This window comes from Leiobunum rupestre, chromosome 11 (genome assembly GCF_980474605.1).
Source record: "Leiobunum rupestre chromosome 11, qqLeiRupe1.1.hap1, whole genome shotgun sequence".
NCBI classification, from domain to species: Eukaryota; Metazoa; Arthropoda; class Arachnida; order Opiliones; family Sclerosomatidae; genus Leiobunum; species Leiobunum rupestre.
The window spans coordinates 37,210,052-37,236,995 of record NC_143394.1 but is presented as its reverse complement, the minus strand read 5'-3'; the positions used below and the strand labels follow the sequence as shown (position 1 = coordinate 37,236,995).

At 38.1% G+C, this 26,944-nt stretch overlaps 1 protein-coding gene across 2 annotated transcripts; it reads right to left on the bottom strand.

The window, feature by feature from the left end:
- Window positions 1–3,643: 3,643 nt before the first annotated feature.
- Window positions 3,644–26,598, bottom strand: LOC149922449 (uncharacterized). 2 transcript variants are annotated; one of them, XM_090162758.1, is made up of 6 exons: window positions 26,340–26,598; window positions 10,645–10,826; window positions 10,393–10,585; window positions 6,995–7,309; window positions 6,691–6,921; window positions 3,644–4,901 (listed from the first exon to the last, which is right to left on the bottom strand). In XM_090162758.1, exons 1-6 carry the CDS (start codon window positions 26,413–26,415, stop codon window positions 4,828–4,830), a joined length of 1,071 nt encoding a protein of 356 aa, XP_090018884.1. In that variant the 5' UTR covers window positions 26,416–26,598; the 3' UTR covers window positions 3,644–4,827. The 2 variants fall into 2 exon arrangements, with proteins under 2 accessions (XP_090018884.1, XP_090018885.1); XM_090162759.1 differs by having other exon boundaries at window positions 6,998–7,309.
- Between the last annotated feature and the right edge of the window lie 346 nt (window positions 26,599–26,944).

The window sequence follows — 26,944 nt, the reverse complement described above, 5'->3', positions numbered from 1 at the left end:
TACAGCTAGGAGCAACAAACACAAGGAGAACGCAACTAGCCTATAAATACGCTAACGCAGTGTTGTGCACAAATTTCATTGGACGAACCTTTACGCTGAACGTTTTACGAAAAGGGGGAAGACAATTTCTAAATTTTCCCCTACCGATGGCAGCAGGTGCCAAAGCATTTAACCAATGAAAATTGTACACAAGAAAATCCACGATTTTTGACGGGTTGACTGCTCCTCGTGTGGGGTGTTGTGTTTTTTGCTCCTAGGTTACAGAAAGTTACACCCCAGTGTATTTTTCTCTACGAACCTTGGTTACACCCCTCTCCCCCTGGGGCGAGCGTAGTGAGCGCGCGAAGTTGGCCATGGCCCGGCGCCATCGTCTGAAATTGTATTATGGCTTAAACGTCTCGGATATATTCATGAAGATGACCTGAGACATATGGCGACACACCAAATGTTGGTTGGTATAAATTTACCCTTTTGAAACAAGATTCTGATTAATTTAAAAATCTATCGTATTGTTTTTCTTCGTGTTGAGCAATGGGTAACTTGCTTTATCTGACAAGACAAACCATATTGCAAGTTCAAATTCCTTATAAGAAAACCAAACTTTTTCCAGGACAAGTTAGGAAAAGGTTTAAAAATAAGAAGTTGCATGGTTCCAAAAACCAACTAATTTTTCTAAGCAACAAAATTGTACTAAAACCAAATAAAACCAGTTTAATTATGAATTTTTATTACAATAAAACAAACGTGAAAACCTTGACTATATTATATCACAACGTAAATAAGTGGGTAGTTACAGTGTGTGAAAGTAAAACAAATATCGCTATTTCTTAATTACCCCCTCACTCGGGATCATGTTCTGTCCTTTACTTGATACCTTGTTCTTTGAATGACTATCCTTTGATACGATAATCTGTTCCCCGAGGAGAGCAGACTCAGCAGAAGATAAATTGTTTAGTTACCGAAGTATGGTACACCCGTAACCGCATGGCGGATATTTGTAACTTTAGTAAATATTAAATCTTATGTTTTGATTTAATTGACCGTCTTTTAAACTAATTGTCATACACTACAAGGCATCATACAGATTTTTGCTCTTTTTTCTCTATCTTCTATGGACATTTCCATGGGAGTGAGTAAGCTATTTCCAGCATCAAGTCCAGGCTCGTACGTCTGTTCACCATATCATGAACACAACATATTCATCCAACATTCGAAATGTGGATTTTATTTCATCTCAGAGTGCAAGTATGAAACACTCACAAGTTGTCAGTTAAACAAGATCTTTCTCCTCCAGACAGAGACTGCATATCTATTTACATGAAAAAATGGTTACAAAAAATCCTTCCTAGAGATGTTCGTAATCCACAGTTTGCATACATTTTCATCAGCTGGAAACTGATGAAATGACACTTTGGTCTTATTAAAACTAGATGAACACAATTTTTACTAGAGTAATTTTCACTTATTAAAAAACCTGATTCTATGCAAATTATAAAGAACAACAAAGTTTGGAGAATATGACCAACATTATGAGTAGTAGTAACATAAGTATGACAGTTAACGAGATTTACAACCAAACTGATTTTCATAGTTATTGCGCAATCAAGATGTTTTCTCAGCACGGAGCCCTCTAGTGTCTAAAATATTCGAGACTTCCGCTAAGCCGAAATATCTGGTTTCCGATAGATAGGCGGAATATTAGGCTAAAATGATAAAAATTAAAAACGTTTTTCGCGGCGTCACGAGCTCATGTTTTTTATCACGCGTGATTCGCACGCGGGCTTCAAATCAAAGCCCAAGCCCCTCGCGACTCCAGAACGTGCTCTCCGATATTAGGCGTGAATTTTTATCAAAAAGTAGTCATCCAAAACGGTAAGTCGCGAGTCCAAGTCACAGCTTGAACAGTGCGAAGAAAGGTTCGGTTAGAAAAGTAGCATTAAAGCAATAGGAAGTGTAATTCTTATTGTAATTATGTTACTTATGGTAGTTATCATAATTATAATCTTAAATAACTGCAAAATTCAGTTTTAATAACTCGAAAACTCTTTGTCATTACAAAACTTGAACCCTTTATGGTTAAGCTTAGCAATAAATGTTACCACTCAAAATATTGCCATATTTATTAAAAAAAATCTTTGAAATTAAAACTTACCTACTTAAAATGTGTAATTACTTATTGCTTGTTGCAAACTTCTCCAAATTTGACCAAACAGTTGAGAAAAACTTTACTAATGCAAATTCATCGCCATTGAAATGTATGTTGAACTACCCGCCTCTTAAGCCTGGTTTTCACTTGGCGGTTTTTGGGCGAAAAAGCCCGGCGTCGACGGAAAATGGGCGAAAATTTCCGTCGACGCCGGGCGGAAATTCCGTCGGTTTTCGGTTTTGTGTGGCGATTTTCATTTCTATTTTTTCGCTCAGTTGGGCGATTTCGCTCTTTTTCAACCAATCAAAAACCATTTTCGAAAGGTGACTGTGACGTCAGGGGGATGGTTAAAATCCTGCTTCTTGCATCCGGAACTCGGCCACGTGCTTTTCTGTGAATTTTGGAACGTGTTTTTTTTTATACCCTTGTTGCCTTCTTTTCCAGTATGTTTCTTTCACACAAACCGATCTTTCATAACTCATATTTCTTCGAACACGATAGATAATGTAAAATAACATTAAATTTAAAATGCTTACATGAGCTTTAATCAATAGTTCATTATTATGATCAGATAAATCATCCATTTTTAGGCCTAGGCTTAAATCTCCATTATCAGACGAAAACCGACGAACTCGCTGGCAGAAACAAAATCGCTTTATTTCCGCCCAAAAAAATCGCCAAGTGAAAATGCTAAAACGTCGAAAACCATATCGCCGACGTCGAACTTTCTGTCGGTGATTTTCCGCCAAGTGAAAACCAGGCTTAAGATAGATTCCAGTTGTTACACCAGCGCGCCGGCAGCAGGCGCTAAAGCGTCTAGCCAAGGATTCTATATTTTTAGATCTAAAAATATAGAATCCTTGGTCTAGCCAATGAAAAATGTACACAAGAAAATCCACGACTTTTGACGGGTTGCGTTCTCCTTGTGTGGGGTGTTGTGTTTGTTGCTCCTAGTTTTAAGTGTGTAAATGTTGAGTGAATTTTGTATTATTTTTCAAGGTCTTTCTAATGCCAAAGTGTTTTTTTTTTCAGCCTGAACCTACCATTTAAAGGGATTATAACCCTAGCATGGAAAAATCATCGTATTAATTAACGTAGAAAAATTAGCCGTTTTCTGTCCAATTTAAAATTTTTAAATCAGGGTTACCATGATCTTTTAAATGTAGAAGCGGATGTTATTAAATCATGGTGTTACTTCAAATACTAAATATTATAAACCCTTTCAATTTCTTACTTCGTATTAGTGGCAGACAATAAATTTAACCAAACTCAAATTTGATATTTTTTCTAACAAATCACTTTGTTTAGCGGAGGCCGAACAATCCTCATATTTGGTAGTGGTAACAGTGACTTCGAGTATAGGGTTATATTACCTTTAAGAAATTATAATTTATTTCCCAACATTTACGTTGGTTGAAAAATTAAGTGTGTAAACAAGATTCAAATTGAAAAGAAAAATTATATATATATATTTTTTTTTAAATTTTCAACAGTGATTACAACGACATAATTGGACAGTGATACCGAATAAGCGTCTTTACTTTTGCTAGCTCGCTATCGCGAACATCGAAAAGCTGAATGCAAATATTGTAGCAAAATAGAACTTGCTAAAGCCGTGATTATAACAACTATACGAGTCAGTCACACTTATAATGTATATAATATACAAACCTTATAATATTTTCCGACATAAATGCCCTTTTAACGTTACGGGTTTATGACTAGTTATTTCTCAGGCTTCAATGGTTCGAAAATATAACATTTAAATTATATAACAACTGCGCAAAAAATATAAATTTGATGTCAACGTGATTTTGTACGATAGTAAATATACGCAACTACTGAGCGTTAAATACACACGATACTGTATCTTACAAAACAGTCGGCGTCTACTATGAAACAACGTTTATTGTTTTTTTTATGTTAATAAATTACCTGTAGAAGACGTTATGACAATTATGCTTGTTCCGATTTGTTTGAATTAAGGCGAATGTTATTTTAAAGCGAGTGGCGGCTCTAGTCTAGTACCTCGATGGTTCAATAGATGGCGCTGACCCGGTTAATTAGGTCCGATTGATTGAGATTCCCATTGCCAACGTACAGGGACTAAATAACTGCCGTTAATTTTCAACAGGGAGCGAGCTTTCAGGTATTTAAGTTCGTAATTTTACTATCCCTTTCGTATTTTATTCCGTTCGGCCGAGGCTTAGCGGCAAACTTTATTTCATAAATTACAATAAATATCTTTTCCTTTGAAGTAAAATGAGTTAAAATATTAAAATATACACGCCTTTATTACGATTATTAATCATATATTGTACTATATTACGCATTATTTAAAGAATTTCAGGTATATACACCGATAAATCGTTGGAGATTCTCGTCGGGTGATTAAAATTTAAATATTCGCGTTGCTACAACGATAGGGGGCGATACTTTACAAGATCTTTTTAATACGGCAAAGCGTATCCAAGAGGTTTTCAAAGGAGTCGCCACTCGCTTTAAAGTGTTGCAAAGTAAATTTATAATTTAGTTGGTTTCCTATCCGAGCGTCTTTCAAGATGAGCAAATTCACCTATTCGTTTAAATCTTTAAAAAAAATCTGTAGAAAAACACGGTATTCTCGGTGGTCTCGTTGTATTTAGATAATACACACCGAAAATTAAATTTCATCTATTTGTTCAGTAACTGTTCTTCAAAATAAATATGGCCGTCAATATAGCTGTTAATGAATACTTTACGGTTGTTCCATCACCTAATAAAGTAATAATTATAGTTAAAATTATGTATTAAGACGTAGTTATGATTACGAGAGTATTTAAAGGGAATATAACATATCAACAAGGGGGGGTGGAGGCTTAGAGAAGTTGGCAAACCTAAGCCAGTCCTACCTTAGCACCGCCCTGGACTCGACCTGGTTATGAAAATCTGGGATCGAGTTGGCAAATCAACGGATAACCCCTCCCCCCAATTCGACCCATTCGGTACGCCCCTGAAGAGGTGCCGAAATTGAAATTACCCATAGGTTAGATGGGGCATGGACGAATTACCGAAGGGCACTTCTGGGGCTGCCACCTCTGCCTTCTACCACGCTATCTCCAAAGTTTGACTTTTGTATCGAGACAGACTTATCTCACTGGGGGTGGGGGGGGTCACGTGTTCGGGGGGTAAAAACTGACTTTTCAGGGGCAAGAGAAGTGATAACTAACGAAACATTGTTGCCCTCTATTGGCGAATTTCGGATCTATTATAAATAAAATACTGTCTGCTCTCGAGATAAATATTCAAATATTTTATTTTACGTTTTTAATAAAGGTATAAAGTGTTTTTTTAATTACCTACCGCTTGTTAAATCGCCAATAGAGCATTAAATTGTTTTAAATACACGTAGAGATTCGGTGGTCACGTGACGTTTTATTTGCCCCTGAAGTCGAAGCCAGCGCACCCTTGTGAGATTATCGCGAATAAACCCCATCTCTAGTTACTACGGGACGTAAGCGGGAAATGAAAATAGGCCCGAGAAGTGTCCTTCAGTAATTCGTCCATGGATGAGGCGACAGACCAGATGTTATATTCCCTTAAATCTCAACACAGTACCAACGCTAATTGACGTAGTCTAACGTCGGAGTGTCCTTTAAGAGGTAAATTACCATAAGTCTATATTTATGTTCCATAAGTGTGTCAGTCAAATAATCAAAATAATAGCTGATAATCATGTGTGGAATACCAGTCTGCGTAACTGGTGTACACACTTCACATAAAGAGTACGTAATCGGTGTACAGGTAATCTCTAAGTGATCGGCCCCTAGCGTAGATTTAATAAGGTAAGCGCTTCTAGCGAGAAAAATTCGTAAAAAACGCCTTGACTTAGTCTGAAGTTCACCAGAAATATCTAGTTATTATTTTATTATACATGGCGTTTCAAAAGGTTATGCAAAAATTTTAAGGAGTTGTAGGGGGTGATTTGAGAAGTATGCCTGTTTTTTTCAAAGTGTGGCCTACTAGCCCCTGGAAGTAGGCCGCAACAAGCACATAACCAAGCAGCAGGTACTTTAAATACTGTTTAAGTTGACTTTTTTACGCAGGTTACCTCGAGGGGCTAACCACTCTTAGAAAGTCTGTACACCGGATTACGCTTAGATTAGCACTACCAAAGGCAGGGACTTCAAATCCCATTAGTACAGTCAAAGGTACGGCTCTGTACACCGATTACGCGGAGTGCTCAGCCCCTCGGGTTACCTAAAGTCCTTTTTTACTTATCACACGAACCCAAACCTTAATGTTCGCTTTTCCCTGCTGCTTGGTTTTGCGCTTGTTACCGCTTACTTCCAGGGGCTAGTTGGACACGCTTTAAAGTTCTCTGGCGCTCTTTTAACTCATCGTAGGAAAATGAAAAAAAAACGAGCATACTTCTCAACTCACCCCCTACAACTCCTTCAAATTTTTGTATAACCTTTTTAAACACCCTGTATGAATGAAACCGGCTGAAGATACGAAACTGACACACTTTGAGAAAATAATTATATACTTATGTAAATACTTACTACAGTATGGCCAAATGTTCTCCTTGATAATTTTAGTGTGTCCAATAAGTTTCTCGGCAACCCAGGATCCGTTGTAACAAATCAGTTTGTCAGTGTGTTGCAATTCCAAACCTTCTTCGCAAGTGTAGACGGCTTCCGTACCCTCGGAAGGGTTACCCCAGCAAGTCCGGCCCTCGGTTAAATTATAATATCCGTGTTTGATTTCCGGAGCGTCGCTGGGACATCCAGGATCTGAAACCGAGTCGAGAAAAGCGCAATTAGTGATCCCAGCGCGAAAAGGACGCTCGGATTGGACACCTCTTACCACCGAACAGTTTCAACTTGACGCTTCGTTTCCAGCTGGTGTCTTGGATGATCAGGTTGCACACGTAGTAGATGTCCGTCATGTTGACGAATTCGTCAATGGTCAGCTTGCGATTGAAGCTGATCACGTACGTCCCGTTGTCCTGCTTCTGCACGGAGTCGAAGGGGTCACTCCGGATGAACGCGTGCTTCCTCTCGCTGTAGGGGCCGCATTGGGGCGACGGGTGCGGGAAGATACCGGCGCACCGCATGCTGATCGTTTCGGAACAGTCTTCCGCTTTGCTGTGATGGTGCCAATTGCTTTCCGGACAGGCGTCTTGAGTTGAAGACATATTTTTTAAAAGTTAATTCAAGAACCCCGCAGGCCTAACAAGGAGGCATCCCGAAGTGTAACCAAAGATAATTTAAACTCGTACCCTAGATTCGAAAACTGAGAGCTTTCACATTGACGGTTTTGTTACGAAGCGTTTACCCTTTTCCGGCACGTGACCTCAGATAGAGGTCGGGGATGGTTAACTTTTATTCAATAGATAAAGCTCTCAAAATTATTCGTAAAACGTTTTGATCAAGTAATTTATATTCCTGTATTATCCGATTAATTGTTTTGATAAATTTGTAAAATTAATCGGAAAAACGACGTTTTTTCGATAAAAAGCTAAAATTTTCTGAATAATACATATTTTTTAATTATTTTCCGAAATATTAACCGGTAAATTTCTTTGTTTACATTTTTTTCCCGAAAAAAAACAATTTAATCATGGATAATGATTAACCGTCACCGACCTCTAACCTCAGAAAAATCGGGCTCCATCGGTTGTGGCACGGCCAACTTCGATCACGCGCTGCCGCGCTATATAGCGCGTGATCGAAGTTGGCCGTGGTTGCGGTAAGGCGCAAACCATGGAGCGAATTTTTTCTGAGTTCCGGCGGGAAGTGGGAAAACGCTATCGGCAACGCACGAGAGAGTGATTTCGAATCTAGGGTACGAGTTTAAATTATCTTTGGTGTAACCCACTGATTTTGTTCAAACTCGGGGGATTGGTAGACGTTCGTGTAACTTGAAAAATCCTAAAGGGAATTTATTCGATGGGCCACCGTTTTGCCATGCCAACGAAAAATGTTTTTGACAACACAAAATATTAAATTTTCACATTGAAAATAATATGGGATTTTGACCTCAAATTGATCAAAAGTTGATCAATTTTGATGTTTTTATTGTCAATTTTTTCCTTTTTTTTTGGCATTTTCGAAATTTTGAAATTTGCTTAATTTTTTCACAGGGGGGGGGGGGGGCTAGGAATCGCTCAGAATCCCATGTTATTTTCAATGGGAAAATTTCAATTTTTTGTTGTCAAAAACATTTTTCGTTTCCATGGCAAAATGGTTGCCCATTGAATAAATTCCCTTTAGGATTTTTCATCATACATAAACGTCTACCAATCCCCCGAGTTTGAACAAAATCGGTGGGTTACACTTCGGGATGTCTCCTTGTAAGTCAACTAGCGACTTGTGACGCCAATTACCGGTAACTTTATATACAAGGTGTTTCAAAAGGTTATGCAAAAATTTGAAGGAGTTGTAGGGGGTGAGTTGAGAAGTACGCCTGTTTATTTCCCATTTTCCTACGATGAGTTCAAAGAGCCCTGGAAGTAGGCTGCAACAAGCGCAAAACTAGGCAGTAGGGAAATGCGATTTCAGGGGTACGATGGAATTGCGAATGCGTGGGAATTTAAATAAATAACAAAAAACCGATGAATATCCGCCAGTTAACTGCATTATTGCAGTTTGACAGTGATGTGAAATCGCGGTCCATCACGACTTTAAATACTGTTTAAGTTTACTTTTTTACGCTGGTTGCCTCGATTTGTTTACAAAGTCCTTTTGTACCTATCACACGAACCCAAACCTTAATGTTCGCATTTCCCCGCTACTTCCAGGGGCTAGTAGGCCACACTTTGAAGCACTCTGGTGCTCTTTCAACTCATCGTAGGAAAATGGGACAAAAACAGGCATACTTCTCAACTCACCCCCTACAACTCCTTAAAATTTTTGCATAACCTTTTGAAACACCCTGTATATATATACACTTGGAATATCTAAGAAACACTATGGTGGGCCTGATGGTTATCATTGAAACGAGCGTGGTTTCGCAGGGTCCGCCATTAGTACAAATCCCGTACACGCTAGACAACAATGATTTTAGAAATGTTTAAATCAACTGGAAAATTCTGAAATCTGGGGGAAAATCAGTTCCATTTGACTGCTCTCGAGCACTCTAGATCGCTCTGATCAACATTTTACGTTCCATTAGCGTGCTCGGATCTGCTCCGATCAAGTTTCGCGTGTTCCATTTCACGCTCTCGGGTGCTCCGAGATCGCCCAAAACCGATCTGCGATTTCGACAGATGCGTGTTCCTCTTAGATTTTTTGGCAAAATGGCAGACCAAGACGCGAAAATTCCAATTACAAGCAGACGAAAAACAACAAAGCACGGGAATATGTTCATGGAATGTTCCATTTGCTGTTTTACTCTAGTCGATTGGGGCGAGATCTATGACGTCAGAGACAGATTCAGAGCTAATCTTGAGCAATCAAATGGAAAACGCTATGAATTAACCCCGAATATCGTGCTCTGCAATTGCAAAATCAGTTTCTGATTTCGGAAATCATTTCGGGATTCAAAATCCCGTGCGCAAAAATTGCAAATGTCGTTCCCCTCGAGTGGTTTTCAGCCTAGATTTCGGCCAGCCAATGATGTTGAAAATAAAGGTTTACATTCAACCCATTAAATTCTTAGACATTCCATTCCAAGTGTAGTTTTCTAGTTATATCATTATAAAAGCAGGATCTTTTTACGGAGAGGTCAGCGTACTTGCAAATCTCTGCAGGGGATATATAGAGGGATAATCTGGAAGATATATCATTGTGTCTCGTCGTGTCATCTAATGGTCGCTAATGGAACTAATATGATTTTTAGCGCGAAAATTACGCGAACATCGACAAACTACTACTAGTAGTTTGTCGATGAACCGACCACGGAAGGAGAAGGGCTTTCTCAGAGCTGACGAAAGCTTGGTATATACTTCAATGAATAAATAATAAGGGCTGTACACTTCCATGCGCCATCTATTGAATTTCAACATTTTAATATATCATGCTTCTGTTTCAAAATTAGAATTATTTTACAAATAATTAAGAAAATAAAATAAATATATTGCTACTAAAAATTATTTTTTTCGTATAAAATCTTATGTGTAGTTTTGGGGTACAAATATAGATGGCGCAAAACATCCCAATGAGATAGTGAGATATTTTTACCGACCTGAAATTGACAAACAAGCTACGCAAAAAAGTGCGCCGATATCTCCATAACAATATCCTGATAAAACAACCCCTTACCAACAACGACAATCAGGTTAAACATGTCTTCGGTGGCCCTGTGGGCTGTTGACACTTTGCAAAAGATCTCTCCGTGCATGTCCATGTGCGCCTCGGTAATATTGATAACGTTAGAGGCCTTCGTGTTGAGGTCCACCCTTCCTTCGAAAGGACCCTTGGCCACCGGGGGCAAGTTGTTTCTCCAGATGTACACCTTCAAAGAAAACCGGACATTGGAATGTCTTTAGCGCGAAAACGAGTAATTGGACCGACCTCCTTGTTGACCTTCTTTCCATTCTTGTCCTTGTCGTCCATCGTCCACTCTACTTTGGTGACTTCCTCTCCGTCGAAAACATTAAAGTGGCAGGTCAAGATGGCCTTCTCTCCGTGAAAAACCCAGTTTTCTCGTCGGTTTGTTTGCAGTTGAATACTAGTGATAACCAAGGATGAGGCTCCTGGAATACCAGAGTAAGATTCTTTCAACCGAACACGATAAATATCTTTCTTTTGGGTAAACAAAGGACTTTGATTGCCCATAAAAGTTTCTTCGAAGACCACTAAATTATATTACTGTTCTTTAAGCCACCCGAAACTACGTAAAGCCATAAGTTTATAAGATATATCTTAAGAGATAAGTATCCATTTAGATCATTTAAAAGCAACTTTAGTTTTTAGACAGTTTTCAGTGGGTATCAATTTTCCGCCTAATCTCGGATGTGTACAACGCAACACGTATTTCACCCAGTACTATTTTTTCTTTAAAGGGGAATGGCCAAGCTTTTTCAAATATCGCCTTATTTGCGTATCAAAAGATCATACTTACACGTACCTTTTTTTGCCTTGAAAAAATAGTTTTTGGCCTAAAAAGTATTTGGGTTTGAATTTTCGCCGCCATCTTAAGGTGTATTGCCAGCACCTTAGTGAACAATCTCAACTTTTAAAATCGCGCAATTTAGGGTTAGCTAAGTCTCGTATAACTGGAACGCGACGCGCGCATTTAGTTTAGAATTGACGACTTTTAAAATTCATTTTGCGCGTGAAAATACCTCTACATGTTATGGTCAAAAAAGCACGCAAAGAAGGCTGTGTGCCCAAGACATGTACCTGTAGTGTCGCGCGCTAAAACGTCATTTCAAAATCCGTCAATATTAATCTAGAGGTCCAATCAAATTGTCGGATTTCAGTATTTCGCGAAACAAGTTTTTAAAAAATAAGAATACTGCCGTCTGCTCCCAAATGACGAGAAAACTTTATCATTCTACCCGTGGCGCCGTCTATCTCTCAATGGTTCGTTCAAATAAGACTCGTTTTCCGGCAAAAATATATTTTTTTCAAAAATAATGGATGGCGCCACGGGTCATATGATAACGTATGATGGCACATTCGTAATTTTCAAAAACTTGTTTCGCGGGGAGCAGATTTGATTGGATCTCTAGATTAATATTCGCAACTCAATGGCCGCGCGTGCAAAACAAATCTTTCGCGTCTTCAGCAGCGCGCGCTTTTACGTTGTTATTCTGTCTCACCGATTTCTCACCAGGTGTCGCAGCGGACGCGCGCTTTTCAATTTCCCGAAATTTCTTTATTTTATTAAAAATTAACCACTTATTATTTTATGCGGTTTTCGCCATAAATTTTAGTTTTTAACGGGCTATAGCGCTATCTAACTGGTTAAAGCTTGACCATTCCCCTTTAAGTAAAAAACATTAACACTAGCAGTATGGGTAGATGGATAAGAAATAGCTTATTTACTTCCGTACAAACTGTATTTTCATGATAAAGCATTATTTCTGACATTACTTAAAAATGAAAAACACTCGATTCCAAAGGGGCTTTAATGAAAACTCGTTTCTGAGAATAAAGAGATAAATTTAAAAACAGAATAAGAAGCGAGACATCCCGACATATTAGATATATGTTTATCTTTAACCGAAATCGTTCAGTCTCGTCCAACTTTTCTTTAGTATTTCGTTGGCTTTTAATAACTGTTGCGTTGAGGGGGATTTGGGGGAGTAGATTTTTAGCAAGTCTGGGGTTCTCGACAAACTCTACAAGGTCGACATTATAGATCGTAGAATGAGTGGGGAGGATAATATTGCCAGTCGTATATCTAAACAGGGTAGGCGAAGAGGCCCCCGGCGGCGTCCACCGACTAGCGGGCGCCTGTAAAAACGTTTCCCGGCCAGTACTCGTCTGTCGATCCAGTAAGCCCGCTTTACAGGTGATACGAGACGCTCACTCGTCGCCGCTTCTCAATGCTCTGTTTATTCGTGGCTCTCGAAAAAAACTAAGTGTGACACGCAGTTGCTATACTCACTCCCATCGCGCGTTGGTGACTAATACCCGAGGCTAAACGTAATTATTTCTACGGACGCGTGTCTGGACGCTATGGATGTCGAAATAAACAGTGGCTTACGGTTTCGGATAATATAAATATTAAAATATTTTATCATTTCCATGGAAATTGTTTAAGGGGGAAGACTACTGTGGCCATTGTCTACTTTCGCGCTATTTCAAGCTAAACTCTTTTAATTTGGTATTGTAACTTATAAAATTAATATTTAAGTGTAGAACAGCCTCTTGTTTAGTGCCTAAAATGTTTTTGACAATTTTAAATTTAAAAGTAATTAAGTTATTACGTTTTAATTCGGACCCCCGGAGCTAAACAAGTTGGGCAAGTGCCCAAACTACCCTTTAGTTAGCACCTTATATCTCGTTAACTATTAATATTAGAATTATCAAAAATATTTTAAGCACTAGAGGAATGTTCAGCCTAATAAGAAAAATATAATTCAATTATGTAATTGTTAAAACAGAAACGTTCAGCTTGAACGAAAAAGAGGCTTTTACTGTATTCTTCCCCCTTAACTAAAAATTTTTTATTAACAGAGAGACACGCATGGATTTTTTTACTCTGACGAAGACCCGCGGGTTGAAAGCTCAGTTGTTTATGAAAATTGTCGGCTCTTTACACCCCAATTATTGATTAAATATTATTTAAAAAAATCCATGCGTGTCTCTCTGTTAATAAAATTTTTAGTTTCGGATAAAAAAATCAATGCTTTTAATACACATTTTCAAATTGAATTTCTCTATGTACTTCTCGAAAAATGTCCGAAGAAATATGGAACTTTGTAGTGTTGTAAGTCGGAATATTTTCCGGAAAATGACCGTGGCCTTTTTCTGGAAAATTTCTGTATGTTTCAGAAAAAAAATATTTAATTCCATGATTAGTCTAGTATTGTTTGCAAATTTAAATAAAGCGGCATTTTTGCCTCATTTTTTCGAATCAAAAAGTAAAACTAAACCTCTAGACTAACTTTAAACTGATTAACAATGTAACACTATTAATGTTTTGTAGTATGTTAACTGCTATTAGACATTTTATATCGATAAAAAGTTTAAAAAATTAAAAACCCTTACAAAGAAATTTATGTTTAAATGTTTTATATTTCCCATTTACGGAAATTTTTCCGCATTTTATTTTTCCGGAAAATTAACAACACTAGAACTTTGATTCACAATCTAAATGTTTGTTTCCCCGCAAGCAATTTTTTCTATTGCTTTATACTTATAAGTAAAGTATTATCTTCTCTTGATACTGCATTGGAAGATCATACACATTTGACAAAGGATAAAATACTTTCGTAGGGGTAACGCTGTTAGAGGGCCTTATTTAAAATTTTAAATACCCGAAGTAGAAATTTGAAATCATTTTCCCTAATTTCAATTTTTAGTATAGTTTTTACAATAAAAATTGCGCAAAATTGTGTATCTTAAGTTGCTTTTGGTAATAATACAGTACATAATCATTATTTTCCCACCAAAATATTTAAACGGCGCCATCTAGTATAAACAAAAGCCTTAAATTCAAACCTCCGATGGCTTCGCTCTATATGTTTATTTCGTTGTAAGCAATTTGTAAATCTGGCTACTCTTATTTTATTTATCCTTCTTTATAAATCTTACGTTATTTTAATAATAACCTATAAATAATTATATTTCTTTCACTTTGGATAGATTGTGCGTTGTTTTCGGCTCGCGCTAAGCAGGAATTCTTATTTAGTTATATTATTAACTAGTATCCGATTGGTATAAGGTTGCCGAGCTAATTCGTCACTTAATTCGGGTCAAGATAACTCTTTACTTAATAAGGGTGCCAGGGGAAAACACACGCGACTTGTTTCCGGACTTAATGGAGAATGGCTAATAAGAATTTGCTTCGCGCCAAAAAAATACCATCGCCATTTTGAACACGCCATGTTAGTAGCCAGTATGTTTTCATTCCACTATACAGGGTGGACGCCTCATCCGTGGTCCAGCCTCGGTACTTCTCCTAGTACACCAGAGTGCTGCGGGTCGAACACTTCTACAGGCGCTGGTATTCCCAAAATAGAACAATGGGACAATTAGAAGCGCATCTTTATCCAATCACCCGAAAAAGCATTGGGAAGATGCACTTCTAATTCTCCCATTGGTCTATTCTTAGATTAGGAAAAGTACTGAGGCTGGAGCACGACTGGGGCTTCCAATTCTTCCATTGGTCTATTTTTGGCCTTCCAGCGCCTGTAGAAGTGTTCCACCCGCAGCACTCTGGTGTACTAGGAGAAGTACCGAGGCTGGACCACGGCTGAGGCTTTCATCCTGTATGTATGTAATATATATTAAGAATAAGAATAATCAGCTAGGCTAATACCCAAGGCACCATCTTAGGCTAGAAACGTTTAACTCCATTATTCCAATTGACCGGGTAGCAGGGTGGTGGAAATCCCTTTGTGCCAAGCGACCAACAACCTCCTACACTCACTATTACCGTTAATCTCAACAAGTTTTAATGGAAAGGGGAAAACGAATAATTCGGGGAAAAACCCCTCTAACTTGCAAACTCAACGACAGCGTTGCCATACGTACTATAATTATGGTACAAATACCATAATTTTGCATTATATAATGGTACTATTATTTTGAGAGCGCACTATATAATACAAAATTGAGCCAATTTCCAACCTATTGTACTATAATGGTACTATTTTTATACTTGCATAATTTTACTACTAAAATTTCTTATTAACGATACATAAATCATCGCCTGAAAGCAAAAACCACGTACCTTTATACTAATTAAAAGTGTAGTTAAAGTTACGTAATTTTGGTTTTCGTGCGACGTTCAAGTGTTGCCAGATCATCTCGATATTCGATACCATAGAAATTGGAATTTCTAATCGGCGCGCGCGGCAAAATTTCAAAAATCGTTCTAGTTAGTGATTCCGATTTCAATGTTCGATACTGATTACATCCACTCCCCATAAAGAAACGACACACGAGAACATCTATCCGCATGTTTTGCAACAAACACTATTTTATATTGGTACCATAAAATCTATTGTTGTACTATAATTTGTTACCCTTTGTACAATAATTCGGTTGCGGTAGAAACATTTAGTGAGGTTCTAAAACCATTCAAGTGAAACCCTGCGAATGTTTACTACTAGCATCTGACACTAGATGGCGCCAGAACACTCACAGCTTCGCGATTTATGCCCTTATTAGGATGAATTAAATTCGAGCCGAACATAGGCAAATAAGAAACTTTACGCTTCTTAAAATTCAGCTTTTAATAATTCATAAATTTTATAACAAATTATGAATTACGAAATTCAAAATTTAATTCCTATTGATCCTAGTCTAATAAACAAACAAAATCAACGAATCCCAACCTTCTATTTTTGATAAGTCTCTCACAACGTTGGCCAAATACTTTTCAAATCTAGAGTTTATATTGTAGTTCGCGTTACTACAAACAATATAATTCTCAAAGAGTAAGTTGGCATATATTCGTTACGGCGGTAACGAATAATTGGCAAAATATTTTAAGCCTATAATGGTTTCCCTGGATTTCCATAAAATAGGGTACTTTAGAGACCAAATTCCGGTTTTAGGAATGATTAGGGACCTCGACTTTTAGGTAGACAACATTGAATTTTTGTACTTAGCCAGGAAAATATAAATAAGGAATGTTATAAATGTGATAGTTATATAATTAATGAGATATAGTTATTTCCCTGTATACAATGGTTAGTTTAAATATTTAATCGATAAATGAATTAGGTTCCGCATTTTCATCTGCATATTTAAAATCTGGCTGAACCTTCGACCATTCTTACTCAATAGCACACTAGCAGACGCCTGTAAAATAATCTTTAGCAGTACGCAATGATTTATCCAAAATGACCAGCTACAATAGGAGAATGGAAGTGACTGGTGCTTATGGGGCATTCATCTTTTTGAATAAGAGTTAAATATGCCTTCATAGGTATACAAAATTTCGATATAAATCTTAAGTCGCGACGAAGTTATTAGTTTACCTTTACCAGAAGTTAATAAATCATAGGGTAGATTCAATTTGTTCCCCTAACGCGAACTGGGACGGTAAAGTGGTTATCCTCCACTCTTTCTCTCGCGAAACAGAGGAAAGTGTGTGCTTGACATTTGAGGTACTTGCTTCTTCGCCGCTGCTACCCCCGTTGCCATCCCCCTTTCCAGTAACATTATTAAAGAAAAGTTAGTTAAATTAGTTAAGTTATAGCAGGGAGCTGTTGGCTCGCGTGGAATGAAGGACTTGTCACCACCCTCCTACGCATTGTAACCCGGCCACCCGAATTAATAGCTAAGGTGGTGCCTTGGGTATTAGCCTAGCTGATTATTAAGTAAAGTTTTACATTATACCATAAGTAACATAATAGCGTAAGTATGACACTATTCTCACAAGCTCTTTAATGATAGTCTGTTTCGCCAATGACCATATAAATTAGTATGTGGCTAATGCAGACCCGTAGCCAGAAAAATTTCGTTAAAGGGAATATAACCTGCAAAGCCATCTTTATGGAAGACCCCTTCAATATTTCAAATTTCCCTGCACAGTGGCGCCAAACATTTCTAATGCCAAAGGCAAGAGCGGCCAAAGCTGCAAGCGTTGGTGTTCCACACCAAATACCTGAGGTTATATTCCCTTTAAGGGGGCAGTAGCTTTTTGTGAGGGGGCACATTTTCTTCGTTTACTTAATTTCAAAAAGTAACATAAGGCAAAAAACCTTACTTTCTGAATCAGACCATTCTACAACTTGTATTTTATTAAGAAATAGTTACCTATAAATAACGATCTAAACCTTAGACAAAGACAAGTGGTCCAAAAGGAAAATTTCAACGGATAGAAGTTTCAAAAAAATGATAAAGATGAAGGGGAAGAGAATATTCTTTGAGGAGGAATGGATTAAATTGAGGGGGCCGGTGGGGGGAAATTAAAATTTCATTTGAGGGGGTGACATTTAATTTTGAGGGGGTGACATTTAATTTTGAGGGGGTGACATTTAATTTTGAGGGGGCATCGCCCCCGAATGCCCCCCCCCTGGTCGAGTTTCCGGTTTCGCGACCTCCGGTTACGCAATCACTTTACGACCAACTACCATTAACCGAAATCATTCGGTGTCATGCTTATGTTATTATCTTACATATTGTTATTCGATAACTTCGGTTCATTTGCTTCTGCAGTCTGCTTTTACTATGTGTATATTTTGGACAATTTTTGCGTTGGCAAATAGTTAGGTTCGCACTGCGAAAATAAACGAGCGACAAAAAATTATTAGACAGGTTGGTAAATAAAAGTTCTCAAGTTATTATACAGCTCTACAATTTTGAAAGCTACTAACGGCGTCGGATTTATCGAGGTCTTGGGAGATATATTTGGTCGTAAAATGTGTCCGAACAAGGCAACACCGAAACTGAAACCGATAAATTCGCCATTAAAAATTTAAGCCCGGTATAAACTTTAAAATGCCCCCGAAAACGGTCTCGTAACCACCGAGCGAAACGCAACTAGGCCTAAGAGGGGAATTTATTTTAAAGGAAAGGTCACGGGTGAAGTTTCGAGATTTACTTCCGTTTTTAAGTAAAAAGGTACCTTAGAAAAACGCACTTTTGCGGAGTGCTGTTAAAGTAACGCTTCTTCAAAACATTTATTATTACTTTTGCTTCGGAACTCGACGATGGAGAGAGCAAGCTCTTTCAATTTTTCTTCCCATTAAAAGAAATGGTATTTTTCCCCAGTAGAAAGGGTACGTTGATACCGGTGACAGGAGAAAAAATTGTAAATTGAAACCTCCCAGAAATATACCTCGTACCGGTACAGTCGATGGTCACTGGAAGTCAAGTACTTTCAACTGAAATAACGTCGTCTATAATTATAAATTTGTTTCGCGTTCCCTTTTAGTGGGGAGCCGTTCCCTAATATTAGGTTACGTCCGACCAATCAAGCCGAAAAGCCCGCTTCCAGGCGTGCAGGTGTGACCCCTTTTCTCCCCCCCCCCCCGCGTCCCAGGCCTGCCTTTACTGATCCCCTCCTGTTACCCCCCACTCCGCCCGTCCCTAGCTCCGATGGAAGAACGAGGCCCTGTCATTTTGGAGAAGCTCCGTCGTCATGACAACCGCGAGAGGCGCGAGATGAACTTATAGGGAGGCACTCTCTCTACCACCCCCTATCCCCCCCCTTTTTCCCGGTTGGCTCTCAAACAAAACCTAATATGGGAAAGATTTCTTAAGAATCAAAGAGTTTTGTTTTTTTCTTTAAAGGACGATCCGTTGATTCTATTTCATCCCTAGTGACGGCGACAAAAAGTGACCGATAGGGCCAATGGAAGGACACGGGATGATGGACGATGTCTAAAAGCGATTTGGATAGACACATATTAAAATAAAGGAATTGTATCTAAACCTTTTTATTCATTATTTTGTTGTTTTATATTCGCAGTGTTGATACTCAGAGTTTGCCTAAAGTTTAGTGTAAATAGTGACCTAAAAGTGACCGAAAATTACTAAATAGTGATCAAAACGTCACTAAAAATAAACAGTATATTTATGTAAAAATCACAGCATTTGTAATAGTAACTTTTAATTTCTTAAAAGTAGGGTTTTCTTATATTTTCTTAAACATATTAGTAATTAAATTATAAGGTAATCGGCCTTGAAGGAAAAATGTCCTATTTAAAAATAGAGTTATGATATATTTGAGTTAAATTAAAAAATTTTGCTAGATTATTAGTAACGTTCCCTATGAAATTTCACTCTGAAAAATATTTTTGTAGAGAAACCCTATCAAATTTAAAAAATGTGACTTTTAGTGACCAAATTGAAAAAAGTGACATTTAGTGACTGATTATAAAAAAGTGACTTTTAGTGACTGATTTAAAAAAAGTGACTTTTAAGGACGGATTTTTAAAAAAGTGACTTTTAGTGACCAAATTGAAAAAAAGTTACTTTTAGTGACTGATTTTTAAAAAAGTTACTTTTAGTGACTGATTTTAAAAAAAGTGACTTTTAGTGACTGATTTTTAAAAAAAAAGTTACTTTTAGTGACTGATTTTTAAAAAAAAGTGACTTTTAGTGACTGATTTTTTAAAAAAAAGTGACTTTTAGTGACTGATTTTTAAAAAAAAGTTACTTTTAGTGACTGATTTTTAAAAAAAGTGACTTTTAGTGACTGATTTTAAAAAAAGTGACATTTAGTTAAATAAAGTGACTAAGTATCAGCCCTGTATTCGCGGTGATATTTTACCATAGTACATATTGAATTTGGCTTTGAACATTTTTCGAAGAAAGTTTAAAATAGTGTTCCCGAAAGGTATAAGTTTTCATCTCGGAAAATGAAAGTGCAACGCAAGTGTCCATGCAGGGGGTTTAAATTATCTTATAGCGTGCGCTATCTGACATAACATTTTCCTCTGTGAGAAAAGCAGAACCATATTTGACGCGTTTAGTTTGTATAAATGCGCCTCTCGCGGTTCTTATGCGATAGCAAAATCCACGCATTCTTTGTCGGGAAAATGGTCGAGGAAAGTGAGCATTTCGAGGTGTAAATGTCAGGTGTCAAATAATGTGGCAAAAAGTGATAAAACCGACATGGCGAATAATACTTTTACTGTTTAATGTGCCAAATAGTGGCAAATAATGCATTTTAATAAAAAAAAACATACCAAAGAAAAAATATATTTGTGCTATTTTAGACAAATATACTGGATTAGTTACCAGGTTTTGGGCTAGAAACTCAATTATAGCCCAATCTAGTGATTTCTTTTGGCTATTTTTCAACGATTTTTCCTGAGTTTGAATTCGTCTGCTATATATTATCTTTAAGGTGTTTTAATGGTTCTTTGGTGAATAAAATGAAATATTATCTCACATCAAAGATAATTTAAACTCGTACCCTAGATTCACTCTCTCGCGCGTTGCTGATAGCATTTACCCCCTTCCCTCTGGAACTCAGAAAAAATTCGTTCCATGGTTTGCGCCTTACCGCATCCGATGGAGCCCGATTTTTCTGAGGTCACGTGCCGGAAAAGGGTAAACGCTTCGTAACAAAACCGTCAATGGGAAAGCTCTCAGTATTCGAATCTAGGGTACGAGTTTAAATTATCTTTGCTCACATGTAAGTGATGCTACATATCCGAAAGAGGCAATTCATGAAATCGGAAAACCGTAAGCTCTTAAGTGAGAACGTACACGAGTAACAACATTATTAGTTTAACTGCTTAAAAAATGATTAAACTGTTGAATTTACAATATAAAATACTTTTGATGATAATAAACGTTTGTGAAATAAACTTGTAATTACTTATTTTAGCTTATTTACATTATTTAAATGCATTTACTGATTATTAGTCACTATCTGTCACTTTTGGACACTGACATGGACTTTATTCTAAAAAAGTGACATTTAGGTAACACTGATCGGTTCCTTTATATAAAACCAAAAGTAGGGCAATTATTCAAAATAAATATAATTAAACAAAGATAAATATTCTGTATGATGATTGGGAAATTTTTAAGGGATCATACATTTTATATTATTTTCACGACATATACCAACTGACCGACCATGGCTTGATAAACATTTTCCTTTGAATTTTCAGAAAATCTCCATAATAAATAAATTAAGCTAAGCCTAAAATCCTGGGTTCTTTCGCGGTGAGCTAATCCTCCTTGGAAAACCCACTCGCGACTTTCACAGGTTGGACGCACTACAATGAGTGTTAATGTATGTGAAATATAAAAATTACACTACAAGTGGTACGCATAAGTAACATAATACCTCTAAGTGTGACACTTGTAGCCTTACTCATGCATTTGTTCTTGCTACATCCTTTCTTCACCAAAGATATAAATCAGTAAAACGACTAGCAACTCTGTACCCTTTTTATAATTATAATTTTTCTATTGGTCATACCAAAGGAGTCAGAGTTCAAATTCAGTCTGTTGCGTAACCATAGTGTGGCCATAAGTGGATAATAAATATAAGTATGACACTTCCTATTCACCCAATGCAAATTTTTTAATGATAGTCTGTTTCGCCAATGACAACGTAAATCATTATGTACCGACGGACCGACAACTCTCCGCGAACTGCTCGTAGTATTTGGATGATGCCCGGAAAATCGCCGAAAATCCGCCGGCAGCCTTTTCGACGGAGCAGCCGAGGCCCATTGAAAATTGAAATGCTTTCAAAAGGGTAAATAACTCTTACTTTTGGAAAATAATGATAAATTATTGAATCGGAAGATAAAAATAACTATTATAAACACTGGCTCCATTTCAGAAGTTAGTTTTTTTTCTAACCTAAACGCGTGTACGCTCTTATTTCTCGATATCAAACAATCCAACTATTTTGCCAGCGGAAAGAGTACGAAGGGACGAGTTTCATGTTCGGAACCTTCCTATTTCGCAATTACTCCACGACAGACTATCATTAACAGAATTCGTTCTGTGCCATACTTATGTTTATTATCCACTTATAGCGCGGCTAACTACGCATTACACCTAAAAATGGAACCGGAAGTTGGGTTAGATTAGTTCATGGCACCGTTACCGTGGGGCGTTATTTAGAAAAATTTTGGCGTCACTGTAAAGAATGGATGTAGAAAAAAAATCTTAAAGTCATACTTAGAGTTATTATGATACTTATGGTGGTACTTATTTTTCTGGGAGGGGCAAATAGTGTTATTGCCCCCTCCAACTTTTTGGTCAGTTGAAATCTTCAAAAGGCTCAAATTCTCATTTTAAAAGCTTATAGAACCTCAACCGTGTTTAAATTTCAGTCTTTTCCCGTCAATTTAAATATTAGTAAAAAGAACACAGGCATTCGGAGAAGCTACTTTTCATTAAAAATTCAAACCCATTCTGCAGATCCCTTTTCGTTTCTCTTTGCCCCCTCCAACTTCTAGAAAGTTCCTACGCCCCTGGATGGATATATTATATACTTGTTATAATACTGAAAATAATTTCCATGATAATATACCCCCCGCAGTGATATCATTTCGACATTGTTATTCTCTTACAATCTTCATTTCTGGCTACGATGTAACTTTAGCCTAAGGCAAAATTCCGAGGTCGGAACAAATTGGAGAAGATATACGAGACAAGACATCGGAATCGATTTTCTACCTCAAAATAAAGGTTTTTAAAAGAATAACTTCTCGAGTTTTCATAGCGCAGAGGGTTACCCGAGGTTCGTAAAAATACGTACCGCAATATATTCTCCAGAATAATATATAAAAGATGTTTCCTAAATTGGAAATGTACCCGTGTCCAGCCGAAGGACATCTACTACTTTCATCCTAAACCAACATTTTGCCTCTTAAAATCCCCAGGTATATTCCATACAGTCGCTGTTTTGGTAAGACTACTTTTTCCTTACAAGAGATTACAAGCGGCGTGTTCCTCCGCCGTATCTGGAACCGTACTGAAAACTCCAAAGGAAATAAACTTTATTACGATCCGCGTAACCTCAAAAGAAATATTTCGAATTGAAAATTCAGGCTCATAAATCTATCCTCGGCGAATATGTACCCAACGAGAAAGTCGGTCACGTCTTTCGAGGTAGAAATAGCTGAACCGCCAATAAACAAATAATTTCAAACGCGAGGGTCGTTTCGCCGATTCTTTAAGCAAAATATTTTTATGGCTTTAATCTTACTAGAAATTCGTTACTTCGGAGAATGTACGGAAGCCCTAAAAGTCGACGCGCGTTGGAAAGCTCCGAATCTTAATAGATTTCATTCCAATTCCCTCGGCAGGTTCCGTCTTCGAAAGGCGAGAGGTGGAATTCGCTGTGTTTCAAGTTTCTTTTCGCAAAGGCTAAAGAACTAATTATCTAATTTTCGAGCTTACAAGGACGCGCTTAATGATCTCCGTTGGCGCAACGTATAAACAAACGTAAAACCTCAATTAATAAAAGAGCATTCGTAGGCGACGTAGCGGAGGATACCGAGTGCGAATTCGACGCGAAAAACGTCCAAAAACGAACCCGAAAAGCGTCCGACTTTAAATAGATTTCGCGGCGAATTTAAAACTTTGAAATTCGCCCCAGTAAATCGAATTAAAAAAAGGCTTATCCAACTACCATATTTTTAATCGAGTAGAGAACGCGGTTCGCGTGACGTATAATGACGCGAAAACACGGCTAAATTAAATAAAGTAGTTGTTGACCCATTTTGAAGTTATTTAACGGGGCTTAGTTATAAATTGACCAGATGGAGCGAATCGGGAAAGGAAGAAAAAAGATAAGTTAAAAAAAACGCAACGCCCACCACAACAAAGTGTTGAGATAAATTTAATTTAACGCGATGTTGAGGTACCAAAGAAAACGGTTCACTCTTCATCACTCTTTGCTTCCACTTTTTTCTTCTGACTTTTTACTCCCGAATACTTTTCATACCGTTGACTATTTATTATTGCCTATGTGACTATGTCTCATCCCCCCTTCCCCCCCCCTCCAAGGGGGTCGGGGGGGGGTTCTTTTTTGGTCCATTTATCCGAGAATCTATTGATATAGTTCCATTTTTATTTTAAGACTTTCATTGGAATTTAATATGAGACGTAAGATGTAATTGAATGCGATATTACATATCATTCCGCAAATAGTTTACATTCATACGGCAAATCGTATATTTTAGTTGGTGGGGGGAGGCGGAATTGGGTGAAATTGCAGGCGGCGGGAAGGGTGGCACGGAAAACGGTTTTGGAGAGGACAGCGAAGAGAGAAATTTGAATACGAATCAGCATAGTAATATCATCATCTAGAAATTCTTATAAACGTTGGGGGTAAGGAGGTTTAAAGGGGGTCTGAACTAGACGGCGAGGAAGATGATCCGACCAGAAGAATGGGAAGTAAGGACATAACGGAAATTGAAGAAAAATCCACAAAAGAATAAAAATAATAGAACGGGCCTTATGTATAAAGGGTGTTTCAAAAGGTTATGCAAAAAATTTAATCAGTTGTAGGGGGTGAGTTGTGAAATAGGCTTTTTTTTTATTTGCCTACGATGAGTTAAAAGAGTGCCAGAGAGCTTCAAATTGTGGGCCTTGGAAGTAGGCTGCAACAAGCGCAAAACCAAGCAGCGGGGAAACGCGAACATTAAGGTTTGGGTTAATGTGATAGGTAAAAAACGACTTATTAAACAAATTGAGGTAACTAGCGTAAAACAGTATACTTAAACAGTATTTAAAGTCCCTGCTGCTTTTTGGTTTTGCGCTTGTTGCAGCCTATACTTCCAGGGGCTAGTAGACCACACTTTGAAGCTCTCTGGCGCTCTTTTAACTCATCGTAGGAAAATGGCGAAAAAACAGGCATACTCAACTCATCCCCTAAAACTCCTTAAAAATTTGGCATAAGCTTTTGAAACACCCTGTATTAGGGAAAGTGAAAGGCAGTATTAAGGGTTAACGAACACTCCCTTTTATAATAATAAAGTTATCAAGCTCTATAGTAGTAGGTCCAGCTTGTAAACGCGTTATAATGGATGATGACGGATCCGTTGGACACGAAAGGAAATAGGTTGTCCTCGCGAAAAAGTGATACCGAGTTTTCCATCTTTGGGGCAGAACGAGAAAACGAAAATGCGGTTATTATACCTGTCCCTCGACTCCGAAAATAGTTACGACGTAAACAATTTCGGTACGTATCAAAGCCAGTGGCGAAGGACTTAGATGGAATAGGAAGGAGTTCGCCAGAAAATCCTCGGCCAGTTAGGGCTTAGGACCAGTTAGGGCTTAGGGAACTGGAGCGAATTAGTCAAACGGGATAGGAGGATTGCCATACACCGGTAACGCTAATAAACTAGCCGCTATTGATCCGACTATACGAGTAAAACTCATACTTAATTTATGGTCCAGAGGTATATTCGTAATCACGTCAGCTTGGAAGTACGAACCCCCAGTATTACAATTCCCAACGTTTAATTATCATATTTAATAATAGTTTGACGCCTGAAGGGAAATCTATTTACATATTGTAACGGGTCAACAGGCAAAAGCAACATCGCGCAACTACGAAAACAGAAAAACACGAATTTTCCGATTGCTTTTTCAAAGTATCGATCTGCCGGCGATGATAGTGGCGCGAAAGGCCTAGTTATTCTTCTCTATTTACTTTGACGGATGTCCTTACATTACTCATACTCGAGCGAATAGTTGGCATTCTCGCGGTGGACGTGTCCATTTTTTATTTGTCCAACTAGGGCAACGCGTCGTCAATAACGTTTAAGGTTCAACAACTAAAGCCATTTTTCACGATGAAAGACCGAATTTATATCGAAGTTCCTTTTAAAGAAGACAAAAATATACTTAGTATAGATTCAGCCTACGTAATTGCTTCTTGCGGAGATTAGAATACTCCGTTAATAGCTTTGTGGGTTAATTAATATATTGAAAAATTATTTTGGGTTCCTTAGAGAAACGGAAGCTCTTAGCGACGGAGATCAACAGTTAGCTCGATAATTGAGCGCGCTCGTATTTCGTGCGGGCCGCCACTCGCTGTCTCCAGAAACAAAATGTCTCTAATCAAGCGCATGTCCTCGCCACGAGCCCAGAAGAGAGTGCGGGGCTTTTGAAAGCAACGCGCGTCGCGTAAAAGCGAGACTTACCAGTAACGAATATCACGAAGCTCAAGAGGCACTTCCAGAAGAGGCCGATTCTGGATCTTGCTGGTGATCTGGACATTTTAAAAGTACTATTGAGAAGCCGCGCTACAATTGACAACCGCTCGTAACTGCATCGCTCGAGACGTGCACTCGTTCTAGTAGGTACTCGATGGTCCGAAATTTCAAACAATCGCGACGACGGCCGGAAGGGTTGACAAAAGCGACGGAGAGCCAAAGCCAGAGAGAGAGAGAGAGCGTCCAATTTGGTTGGCGTGCGTTACGAAAACAAAACGCGAAATTGCCTCTAAAGGCCACGGCTTTAGCCTAGAGGGCGTCTGCGGCTATAAAACTTCGCAATCGATAATATCTCGCTAGCGAGGCCTGCTCCTAGATGGCAGGCCGTACCAGGGCGCGCGGCTGCGCGCCAAATTCTAATAACCGAATAGACGCTTCAATAAATCCATTGAGTTGGGAATATTAATCTAGAGATCCAATCAAATCTGCTACCCGCGAAACAAGTTTTTGAAAATTACGAATGTGCCGTCTCCTCTAAAATGACGAGAAAACGTTATCATATGACCCGTGGCGCCATCCATTATTTTTGAAAA